General features: G+C 34.8%; 1 protein-coding gene across 1 annotated transcript in view; it reads right to left on the reverse strand.

Annotated features, from left to right (window-relative positions):
- Positions 1-334: 334 nt before the first annotated feature.
- Positions 335-11,819, reverse strand: part of CHDC2 (calponin homology domain containing 2) — a 128,549-nt gene continuing 117,064 nt past the window's right edge. The window contains exons 16-19 of the mRNA XM_009334788.1: positions 9,361-9,469; positions 8,282-8,508; positions 1,436-1,616; positions 335-369 (exon numbers count right to left, since the gene is read on the reverse strand). Coding sequence (XP_009333063.1) covers positions 335-369; positions 1,436-1,616; positions 8,282-8,508; positions 9,361-9,469 — 552 coding nt within the window. The remainder of the gene's footprint in view (positions 370-1,435; positions 1,617-8,281; positions 8,509-9,360; positions 9,470-11,819) is intronic.

Genomic DNA, 11,819 nt, shown 5'->3' on the forward strand with positions numbered 1-11,819 from the left:
GTAATAAAAAGACTTGTCAGAAATAATCAAGACATTCCTTATTTTTATTCCAGAAAAGAAACAAAACACACAAGGGATACACCAAGTATGAAAACAAACATACACCATGAAAGCACATGACTGATTCCAATGACACTTGGAAAACGGAACTGCAGAAACATGCAGAAAGACTCTATTATCAATAAAGAAGTGATGAAACAAATCTATGGATTTTTCACATTGGTGGACTGACTATAATTCAAGCCTTTACTAATTTTGCTAAGGAAACTACTATTTACATTTTAAGTAGCAAAACCGAAAATTATTTGTGGTGTTATCAGATACCTGTGGGACATTACATTAACTTTGATATAACCATGTACAGATACCCTAGAAGGTAAATATAAACACCAATTTTATTATATAATCATTTAGGTCGGAAAAGACCCTTAAGATCATCGAGTCCAACCGTTAACCTAACACTGCCAAGTCCACCACTAAGCCATGTCCCTAAGCACCACATCTACATGTCTTTTAAATACCTCCAGGGAAGGTGACTCCACCATTTCCCTGGGCAGCCTGTTCCAATGCTTGATAACCCTTTCAGTGAAGAAATTTTTCCTAATATCCAGTCTAAACCTCCCCTGGCACAACTTGAGGCCCTTTCCTCTCGTCCTATCGCTTGTTACTTGGGAAAAGGGACTGACACCCACCTCGCTACAACCTCCTTTCAGGTAGTTGTAGAGCGCGATGAGGTCTCCCCTCAACCTCCTTTTCTCCAGACTAAATAACCCCAGTTACCTCAACCACTCAAGTTCTTTTAAGAAATGCAACCTAGAGTGCTCTACAGGTTTAAATAAAGCATTTTAAAAAAATTAGCAGAGGAGAGATGAAAATGAAAGCCAAGCAAAAAAGAAATTGATTAAGATTTCAGTATAGAATTTGATACTAGAAAAATTAGAGGCAACAGAGACTGACCAAAGCTGACAAGACCACTCTGAAGACTAATGCAAAACTTTTCATTGATTAGGGACAGGGAGAAAACAGTGTACAATTAACTGACACCTCGCTCTGGCTGACTGAAGAGTAGGCAAACAAGAAAAGATATGTGGTATAACTGGCACAATTTGAGCACAGATCAGTGCTGGATGAGAAGTGGAAGTGAGAAATGAGCACAAATTCAGGATCTGTCAGATAAAATCCAAAAAATTTCTCTTTTAGAGCAAGTGTCCTGTGGTTGTGTGCCTTTGAGAAAACCAAGGGCAAGCGGAAAGCACCGTTTTGAGCTAATAAGATAGAACTTGGGTAGTGATGATAAAGATGAAGCTGAGGATTTGATCAATAGCTGAATCGAGAGAAAGATCATTTTCTGAATCTCTTTAGGAAAACCTTAAAAATACAGATTCTCCCAGAGGAAAAAAAATAACAAATTAATCATGTTTAAGACTGTTCTTACCTGTTTTCTGAGGTGAAAGGTCTTTTGCTGATGGAACTTTCAGATTAACTCTGCTCGATGCCAACACTGGAATAGAGAACTTCTCAGGAACCTTAAAGAATTCTTGCATGCTCACTTCTACACTGTAATCCACATACTTCAGCTCTGGGGGGAATTTATGAGGTTTCAGGAGTGCACGTCTCTGCAAGTGAAGGAATAATGTATACATATGAACAATCATTTCATAATAATTTCAGGTTAAGAAATGTAAAATTATACAGGCTTAAGGGTATAATTCTAAAACTGAATTGGTAATTAGGCAAGTCATATAGAAATTGTTGAGAGATCCTTCTAAATAAAAACTGTCTTGTATGATTTTTTTAGACATCATGCATCTGAAACATTCATTTAAGAAAAATGCATTTTGAGATTTACAGTAAAAACACCTCCTACCCAGAAACCACTTTGCAAGCCTTTATAGGTATTCAGGGAAGGCAAGAAAAGGGGAGAAAAAACATGAAGAGAAAAACATATTTTGTATCAGATGTAGACAAATGTTTCTTCTTTTACTTTGTAAAGTTTCTGAATAATAAAAAGCATGAAAAGGAAAAATTATTTTGACATTTTGCAAGGGATAACTATATAGTTAGCTGAGCTAATTTTGATACTTTAATGTTGACAATATATTTTAGAAATCAAAGCATTTAGAATTAATTTTAGGGACAAACAAGCTCCTCCTTTTGGTAAAAAGCATTGCTAATCAACAGCATGAAACATATTAGTAAAGGATTAGCACAGTATGTAAAGGCAAGCTCAAAATAGGCATCTAAACCTCTTAATGAACTAAATTCAACTCCTGTTAAGATAGCATTACAAAAGTAATGCAATGGTTTAATACACTACTTGCTCAAAATTGCCACTTTCAATCCAATAACACAGTATAATTGCAATGCTCAAGATTAATTGTAAGTTGAACAAATTTAAAATCTGAAACTAGTCGCATCTTTTTTATAGACACGTGTTTGAATTCATGACTATCGTGAATTATCTTGAGCAAATCTAGGGAGGAGATAAATACAGAAATATTCAGTTTGTGCTAGGAAAACTGACAAAAAAAAGAAAATTTAAAACGAAAGTTGATTGTTCTTAAGGATTACTATTAAGGGTAATATGGTCAAATTACTGTTCAAATCAACTGGGTCGGGGTTCTGCTTTGGGTTGGTGGTTTGTCTTTTTTTTTTTTTCTGTTTTAATACAAAACTCACATTCCCTTGCCGGTTTTAGAAAGCAGACCTACACTCTGCCATTGCTTTGTTTTGACCATTAATCGATCCATCCAAAGTGTCAATACGGTGTTAAACACAAAGTACGTACGGAATTCAGGAACCTGTTAAGCTTTAGTTGCTAATATAGCTTTTTGACACAATAAATATAGAAGCAGATTACTATTCAAGATTCTTGTTCTATGAAGCACAACTGGACAGATGTATCTGACTAAAAAAATACTCATCAACACAAAATGTTAACATAGTTCTTTTTTTACCATATTTGCACCACTTGTATGGTGCAGATATAATTTCTGATAGGACTGAAATGACAGAAGACTTTGCAGTGGGAAAAAGATATTTCATTCTCACTTGTAATGGGAAGTTCCAAACCAAAAGAATTACATGTATTTACCAGTTTAAATCTGACTTTGACCTTCTACATATTCAAATATAAATTTATACCTACACCTGATTTTGGTAATTAGATTATTTTCCAACACTGAAATAAAAACCCAACATGAATAAAAAGTTTTGGGAAGTCTTAATTGACAAAATGATTGTAAGATGACCTTTGGTGGAGCACTGAACACATTTGAATTATAATTAACTTGAAGAGATACGATTTAAAAAAATCACTGAAGTACTTTATTTTAAGATCCTTGTTCATGCTATCTCATTTTTAAAGATATGTTAGGAAAAAAGACAGCTGGTTAGTATTACATAGTCTATGAACATTTCAAATATTTCCTGGTACCTTGTCAAAAAGTAAAGGATGAAAGTATTTTTAATGAGACACCTAGATCTTTTTGAAAGGGAAAAAGAAAATCCTGCAAACACACAGAAGACTAAACCCTGTTACCTCAAAGGGTAACATTTCAAGAAAAGAGAAAATGTCCAATACAATTCAAATAAATGTTGCAGCTGCTCTCCTTCTTTTTAGTATTTTTCAGGGCAGTGAGAGTTAAACGGAATTTAATATTTTTTAACTCTCATTATGAATTGCAGGTGTAAGGCTGCTGTGCTACCATAAGACAGATTCCAACATGTACTTCATCAACATAATGGTTCATGATATTCCAACTGTGGAAATGTTATTACCAGTTAAGAACAGTATTTGCATTCAGTTCCCAGGATTAATTTCTTTTTTAGAATAATTTTTCAGAAAAGGATTGGAGGGTATATAAAGCACCAGAATTAAACAGTATTTTTCAAGGACTGAGTGATTTTCCAAGGTGTTTTCTTAAGATTTACCATCTGCACTTCCTATGTATAAAGGATGGCAGATTCTATTACAGGGTGCTGGGGTACCTTACTCTTTCCTTGCATATTACTGTTTTCCAAATCCTAATTTAGCCTCATTTCTTCCTTCCAGGAATTAACTTCTAAAACCGTTCCTCATGAATAAAAGAATTTTATGATCTCAATCTCTCAGAATCCCCGCGATCAATCAAGTTTGCCATCTCCCTTAATCCCGTATCAAAAGATAAGTGATGTAGTATAAATGACATTGGTCTCAGTTATAACTTCAACAAATTGAAATCTGACCACAGATCCTTTTGTGAAAAGTTCATTCCCATTCAAACGTATCTAATGTAACTTTTTAATTACAGTATCTTCTCTCTTCAAGGACACCATGATTCTTTCTCAAAAAAACCCTCACCTATATTTAAAAAAGCAAACTGTTCAAACTGAGCTTACAACTTTTCCATCATTACATGGAAGATCACAAAATCCTTATTGAATCCTGAGGGTCTCTGAAGAGCACAAACTTTGAAGATCAGAGCTGGACAGATGTAGGATGAGACTCTGTCACATCAGCCAAGCAGTGGAAGCTACAGCTTCAAGTGCACAAGGTATCTGCTCATTTTCCATTGATCAAAACTAAAACTCATCACCACCCCCATGATGTACTAAGATAAAAATACTCAACATTGCTTAGTCACATGGACAGCAGGATAGAAAGAAAATGCACAATGTCATAACAGCTGGAATATGGCTAAGGGTACAGAGATCTGGTGTCCACCCTCAGATGAGCCATGCATTCGAAGGGAAGCAAAACGGAGCCTATGCAAATACTTTTTACAGCCTAACTATGAGGACACATCTGGACACAGTGGGAAGTGCAAGCTTTAGTTTTGGGATTCTTGTAGAACAGGACTTCTATTCCTTTCCTATCGTAATGTCTAATTATACAAGATTACTGGCATCTCTAACTATGAAAAAATAGCCCTGTATCTAGCCACTGGGTGTAATTTGTGCCTCTTTAGGTGGATTCTAGAAAAAAGGAAAATTGACGCACGTTATTTTGAATTTCACTTCACTGACTTCACTGACTGCATCCTTCCCCTCGCATACCCAAGTGAATGAGTTCTAGTTATTGTTATTTCCTTCTTTCTTTTATTTACTTCCCTCTATTTACCACCATTAGCAACTTCAATCTAAACAAGTTATGTTCTTCCACATCCTCTCCTCTTTCTTTCCAGATACCCTTTTTATTCCCTTGTTATCTATGTTCACCTAAACTTCCCACTTACAGCTTTCTTTTATTCACCATTAACAAAGGCAATTTGTAATTATTCACAATAATGCCGGTCCCAACTTTGACAGTGGCAGACAGTTCCATCCTATATTCCCTTTACTACTACCTAAAAATGTTTTAGGAGGAATTAAATTAATGAAAGGAGGTAAGAAATTAACACAAATGTATACTTAAAAAATAGATTTCAGAACTTTTCTAACATTCATTAAAAACAATAAAAAAATTCAGTCAGAAATGGGCATGCAACCAGGTTATTTAGTTTCTGGGGTTTTATGCTTTGTATATATTTATAGGGTGTATACTAATAGATCTGCATCTTTGGATTCCTATTGCTTTAGCATCCTTGCTTCCTATCTCTTCATTACTTAACTTCTCTAACTGCTTTATTAAATTTTGATGCTATTTGGTTTCGAATGTATTTATTTTTTTAATTATACCAAAGTTTAAACACCAAAAAAAAAATCCTTTAACAAATGGTTTGGATTGTGCTGGCAGTAAAGGTTACTTTCAGGGGACAAGAAGGAGAATGGCAGGTTAACTACGTAACCTTGCTGCTAGTAAGTCCTCCAGTGCCCAAGATTGTAAAAATAAACTATTAAAATTCTATTTCTAGCAGAACTGTTTAATGAGCTGATTTTAATCTAATTTATAAAGTAAAAGATAGAAATAAAGATTTAGCTAAGACTCCTGATCCTTTCCGTTGAATCTCCATTTCCAAGCTCCTCAGACTTGTTGACTGTCACTTCTGTACTCTGCACATTATCTAATACTGGTCCAGTAGCAACACCATTTAGCACAAAAACCCAACAAGATAAATAGGTCCTGATTAGCACAACAACTTTTATGGGAAAGAGATAAAAATTCATTATTTTTTTAGTAACTCTAATCATTAAAGACAATCAAAATAGATCTTTGTTTTTTACAGCAAGGAAAAGAAGCAGTACAAACATAGTACAAAAATAGCTACGACTTTCAACCATGCGTATAGATGGGTCGAGTAAAAACATACAGCACAAGTTAATGAATATGCATATCCAGTTTGACTCCAAAAGTATAGCTTACCTTTATTACTATTTTCTATGTGCTTTAAGTAAACATGAGTAAAATGTACAGTTTAATAAGAATGGAAAGCATGCAAGTATTTAGTTATTTGTTCTTCAATTTTACAGGCAAAAAATGGACCAAGTAGTAATAATGTAAGGGCATTTTCCCTTCTGTCTACCCATTATATAATACAATTTATACCTGTAGGAAGTGAGTAGAAAGGTGGAAAGGAAATCAAAGAGAGTAACAGATTTCCAGAGATTCTAGATTTATCGTTAAACTGCAACATACGTTCCAAAGGATTTCATGAGCCTAAATAATTCAGCAAACCACAGGAGCTGTGGATGGGGTCTTTTTTTTTGGGGGGGGGGGGGATTTAGACAATGAACCTAAAACCATACTTCAGCTCCAAATTTAACTGCGGACCACCAGCCCCCTCAAAAAAAGTTTCTTCAATAAATGCCACCAGAATTTCTACACTGTCACTTTTATACAGACAGTAAGTAAGAATTTATGACAAAAACCGATCAGGAACACTTCAGAATTTAATCTGCATAGTGGATTACCATATTGAGATATTTTTAATGTGTGAAGTCTTTTCTACATCAGTATATAGCAAAACTTTGCCATTTTATTTCTCATAAGCAATTATAAGACTTTCTGCACATGGAGCAAAATACTTCTTTCTGCATATTAGTTTCACTTCTCACATGATAATTTATTCAGTGTTAGTATCCATCATTATGTATTTTATAACTAATCTAATTGTCCTCCACTCTTCTACGATACAAGTAATTTTAGAACTCACATTAGATCTTAGCATACCTAGTGGTACAAAGAGTGTTCCTACTATGTTCTGTCTTGATTACATCCACAGTTTCAGAGCAGTCAAGTCTTTTGTCAAGTATTTGCTAAGTGACTGTGATATTAAAGGACTTCAATTATGAAAAGTTTATAAAATGTTACCACAGCAGTGGGTTAGCTATAATCCAAAAGGAAAATATTTGAGTCTACATTACATGGTTACAATTCTTGTCCCACTACAAACATACAACAGATTAAATCTACTCTTTCATTTTTCCTCATTTAATTTGTTTTATATTACTTTTTAAACTTATCTGTAAACAAAAGGCATAAATTTAGCAACATCAAGACACCAGGGAAAATTCTCTTCCTCTTAGTACTGGGAATCACGTAGCACTGGGAACCATACTCAGGGAATAGTCTAACTGGAAAACAGGAATAATATACAGCTACCCAGCAATCTGTCTGAAGCCAGGTAAGATCAGGTTCACAAGGGAAATTAAAACCCAGAGTGTGGCTATCATCCATAAAAAGTTACATTTGAATTCTACATGAGAAAAAAGCTTGCTTATTTGGCAATATTGCTATTACAAATTTATTCACAAGTACTAATTGAATGTTTAATGGACTACCTTGGTAGGATTTTTTGTTTCTAGATGTTGAAATCTTGGGAAAATATTTCTAGGTTGGAATGATGTATAAGTAGGGAGCTATAGCCTATAAGGAAGATTTGCGGTTTTCCAAAACTGTTTTGTATTGATTGCAAGACAAGAAAAAGTCTTTCCTGCTCCTTGATTTATTCTCAAAGATTTTTTTTTAAATAAAATAGTCCTGTTTGAGAATTTTAATTTCTTACTAAAATGTGCATAAGGAAGGATATTAATACAGATATCTATTACAAAGAGTATGAAAGCTTTTTTAATCAATGGGTATTTTTCAGAAGCTAACTGAAGTAAAATGTTAATGTTCTTTTTAACTGCAGCCAAGATTTCTTAAAGGAAGCACTTCTTAACAGCATGGAGTGAGGAAGCAGCTTCAGAATGAATATGTAAAATATTGCAGTGCTTGAGGGGAATTGGGATCAGTAACTGTCAGATTACAGAATGTGTGAAAAAAACATAACTTCACACTATTTCCTAAAACTTAAAAAAATCAGTCCTACAAATCAAGAACAACTAAATAATTGCAGTAACAGATTACTGTGTTTCTCACCTCTACTCTGGACAGCCCTAACAATGCAGTTGCAACTCGAACACTACTGCTCTGCAGAGTCCCTGTGATCTTTCTTCTTTCATATTCAATAGTTGACATCTGCTGTTGTGCAGCAATGGCCAGAGCCCTCTCTCTTGACTCATTGATCAATGGAATCCTCAGATTTTCTTCAAGAATCTGAGCAAAACCACATTTCAAATATAAAACTGGCTCTACTGCACTCAGACCTGTTAAAAAAAAAAACAAAAACCCCACACTTGTCAGCTGCTAGTGTAACTGCATAGATAATTTAAAATCCCTAATCTCCAAAGAAAAGCCAGAATACAACATTCCTTTGATGTTTAGTTACATGCTATTACTCTAGTACACACTATTTACTCCAGTAATACTTTTTTTATTTTTAATCATAATGCGGAAAAAAAAAACCAACCACAGACTGAAATCCAAATCAAAACTCACTTTTAATAGTTAATTAAAAAACCCAGACTTTAGTGTTATTACTATTATGATGGTAATGAAAGTTTAAAAAAGTCTTTCTGGTACCTACACAACACAGCCACTCTTTTATCCCTCTAGATGATGTTGCATCCCCTCTAAAAGAAGCTACCAGCAATTATTTCAAATAATAGCTACATTGTTTCTGAAATAGGACTGACAGCAGTTTATCACTGGCTGTTTGAAGACAAAAGTATTGGATTGCCTGTCAAATCACAACACTGCGTACAAAACTCGTGTTTTAAAACTAGAAAAATTCTAGGTAAAGATTACTTGTGCTGATTTACCTGGCTACAACCTATATTCTGAAGTAGAAAAGAAGAGAAATTATGAAAAAATATTTATGTAGACTATGTTGAAAACAATACAAGAAAGTTGAAGAAGATAGCTAACAACCAGCTGGTGCTCTGAAGAGAATGGTCTGGACAACATTAAAATAAATATCTTTCTTACACTTCACTATAAACAACTGCTTTTACCAGACGTATTTAATTAATTTTAACAAAAATGCATGGGAACTAAAGCATATTTCCAAAGGAGAATGATTTGCTCTATTTTACTCTTCTCCCTTGTATTCACTTTACCTTCTAACGTATTGCTAACATGCAGAATATTTGGACTATCCATTGGAAGCAATCTTGAAGGTAAAGGTATATCACCTGTTCCCTCTATCAGGTATACGAATTCTCCAATCTGAAACACAAGAACATACACATCCACACAATTCAGAAAGGAACTCATGCAGAACAGAAGGTAAAATATTAAAACTAAAGACAAAGGTATCCTAGTAATACTTAAGATCTGACTTGTAAAATAATTTACATATTCAGGAGACCCATTGTTTTAAAACTATGTTGAAATAAAAGAAAACTATCATTTTAAACCCTGCTATGATAATAAAGTACCTTTAATTGAGAATATTAAATCTGAAAATTCAAGAAATTTCAACAGGTTGAATCTTTTCCAACTCCTCCTATAATTTAACTGAATAAGGATACCCTCATCCATAAATACAGCAGTAAAGTGAATTTTAATTCTCTGTTATAGCCACATATAATTTAAACATATACACGAGCTTACTTCATTGCTTTTCACTATTAAGAACTTTTTAAAAAAAATGTTTACAGTCATTTGGAGCCAGTAATATTTCTCTAGAAAGCAAAAACAGCAGAAGTCACGGCAAGTTAGCATCATGCACAAATTCTCCATTAAGAAGAAATAAAGTTAACAAACCTTAATTATTTCATCAAAACTAAAGGAAAACCTACAGAAGCTTGAAAGCAAACATAAACATGACCTAGAACAAAGGAAGAGAGTAATTTGTCATAGAGGAAAGGATAAATTAATTAGCAGAGAAATAACACTTTGAATCACAAATGAAACAAAAAAATAAGGTGCAAATGAAAGACAGAAAAGTATTTTTTAAAAAAAAGAAAACTCACTAAAAGTACTCCAAATTATAAAGGCCACAAATCAGAACATCCCAAAACTAAAAGATATCTGAATTAGGTACCTATATATCTATCCGAACTAGGCAGGAGATTTAATAGGCATGTTACTATTGCTTTGATAACTTTCTGTTTACTACAAGCTTTTGTCGGACAGCTTTAGCTTCTACTGATTGCAAGGTAAATGATCAAACGCTGCTGCAACAACTGATATAATTGGCACAGAAGGTCATCTCTTTATTGCCATAAACCACATTCTATAAAACTGTGCCCTAAAAATGCATATTCTGCCTTTTAGTCTTCACTCCAGATATAAAGGAAATAATTTATTTATATAATTTAGTCCATCCGCCAACTAATGCAATGTCCTCCCTTTAATATTGGTCAATAACATAAGACAAGCCTGCTTTTTATTTTACCTTTATTCATAGTTTTGTCAGATATTTACGTTAAGGCTGAAAACATTGCCATTATGTTTCTGACCCAGCAGAAGGAAAGCTATTAAACTTTGATGGCATTTTCTCCCCTTCCTTGATTCAAGAGTTCAGAAAAATCTTCCCTGAAAAGGATTAAAGAAAGCTACAGCAAAATTGGTTTCCCACACACAAACTAATAGCCACTCCTGGGAACCAATTTAGACAGGAATTATTCCTGTTTGACACAGTGTTTTGGCTCCATAAGGACCGTTAACAAGCTCACAGCATATACAACTAAGTTCATGAAGGCACTGGTTGCTAGGATGCCATTCTACTATCAATTACTTTTTCTTGTTACTGCTGACATCAATATGCTTATAGGTAGGAACAAACTTCCCCATTTCCCTCTTTACTTTGAATAATTGTTGCTTTTTGATCTCCACAGAATGCAAATCCTGTTTTCTTTCTGCTGAGGTTTTTCCTGATGCTTTGGATGGGTATTTTACTGTATTTTGAGAGTTTAGCTAGCATCCCCACAGATTTAATGCTTCATATTTCCATTTTCCATCAGCTGCAAACAGGATAGCATCAACATTTTGTAGGGTTTACTGTTAACAAAAATAGTTAATAAAATAGATTCACAGAATCATAGAATAGTTTGGGTTGGAAGGGACCTCTAAAGGTCATCTAGTCCAACCCCCCTGCAACGAGCAGGGACATCTTCAACTAGGTCAGGTTGCTCAGAGCCCCGTCCAACCTCACCTTGAATGTTTCCAGGGATGGGGCATCCACCACCTCTCTGGGCAACCTGTGCCAGTGTTTCACCACCCTCAGCATAAAAAATTTCTTCCTTCTATCTAGTCTAAATCTACCCCCCTTTAGTTTAAAGCCACTCCCCATTGTCCCCTCACAACAGGCCCTGCTAAAAAGTTTGCCGCCATCTTTTTATAAGCCCCCTTTAAGTACTGATCGGCTGCAATAAGGTCTCCCCAAAACCTTCTCTTCTCCAGGCTGAACAACCCCAACTCTCTCAGCCTTTCTTCATAGGAGAGGTGTCCCATCCCCCTGATCATCTTTGTGGCCCTCTTCTAGACCCGCTCCAACAGGTCCATGTCTTTCCTGTGCTGAGGGCTCCAGAGCTGGACACAGTACTCCAGGTGGGGTCTCACCAGAGCAGAG

Source organism: Pygoscelis adeliae, unplaced genomic scaffold (assembly GCF_000699105.1).
Source record: "Pygoscelis adeliae isolate BGI_AS28 unplaced genomic scaffold, ASM69910v1 Scaffold91, whole genome shotgun sequence".
NCBI classification, from domain to species: domain Eukaryota; kingdom Metazoa; phylum Chordata; class Aves; order Sphenisciformes; family Spheniscidae; genus Pygoscelis; species Pygoscelis adeliae.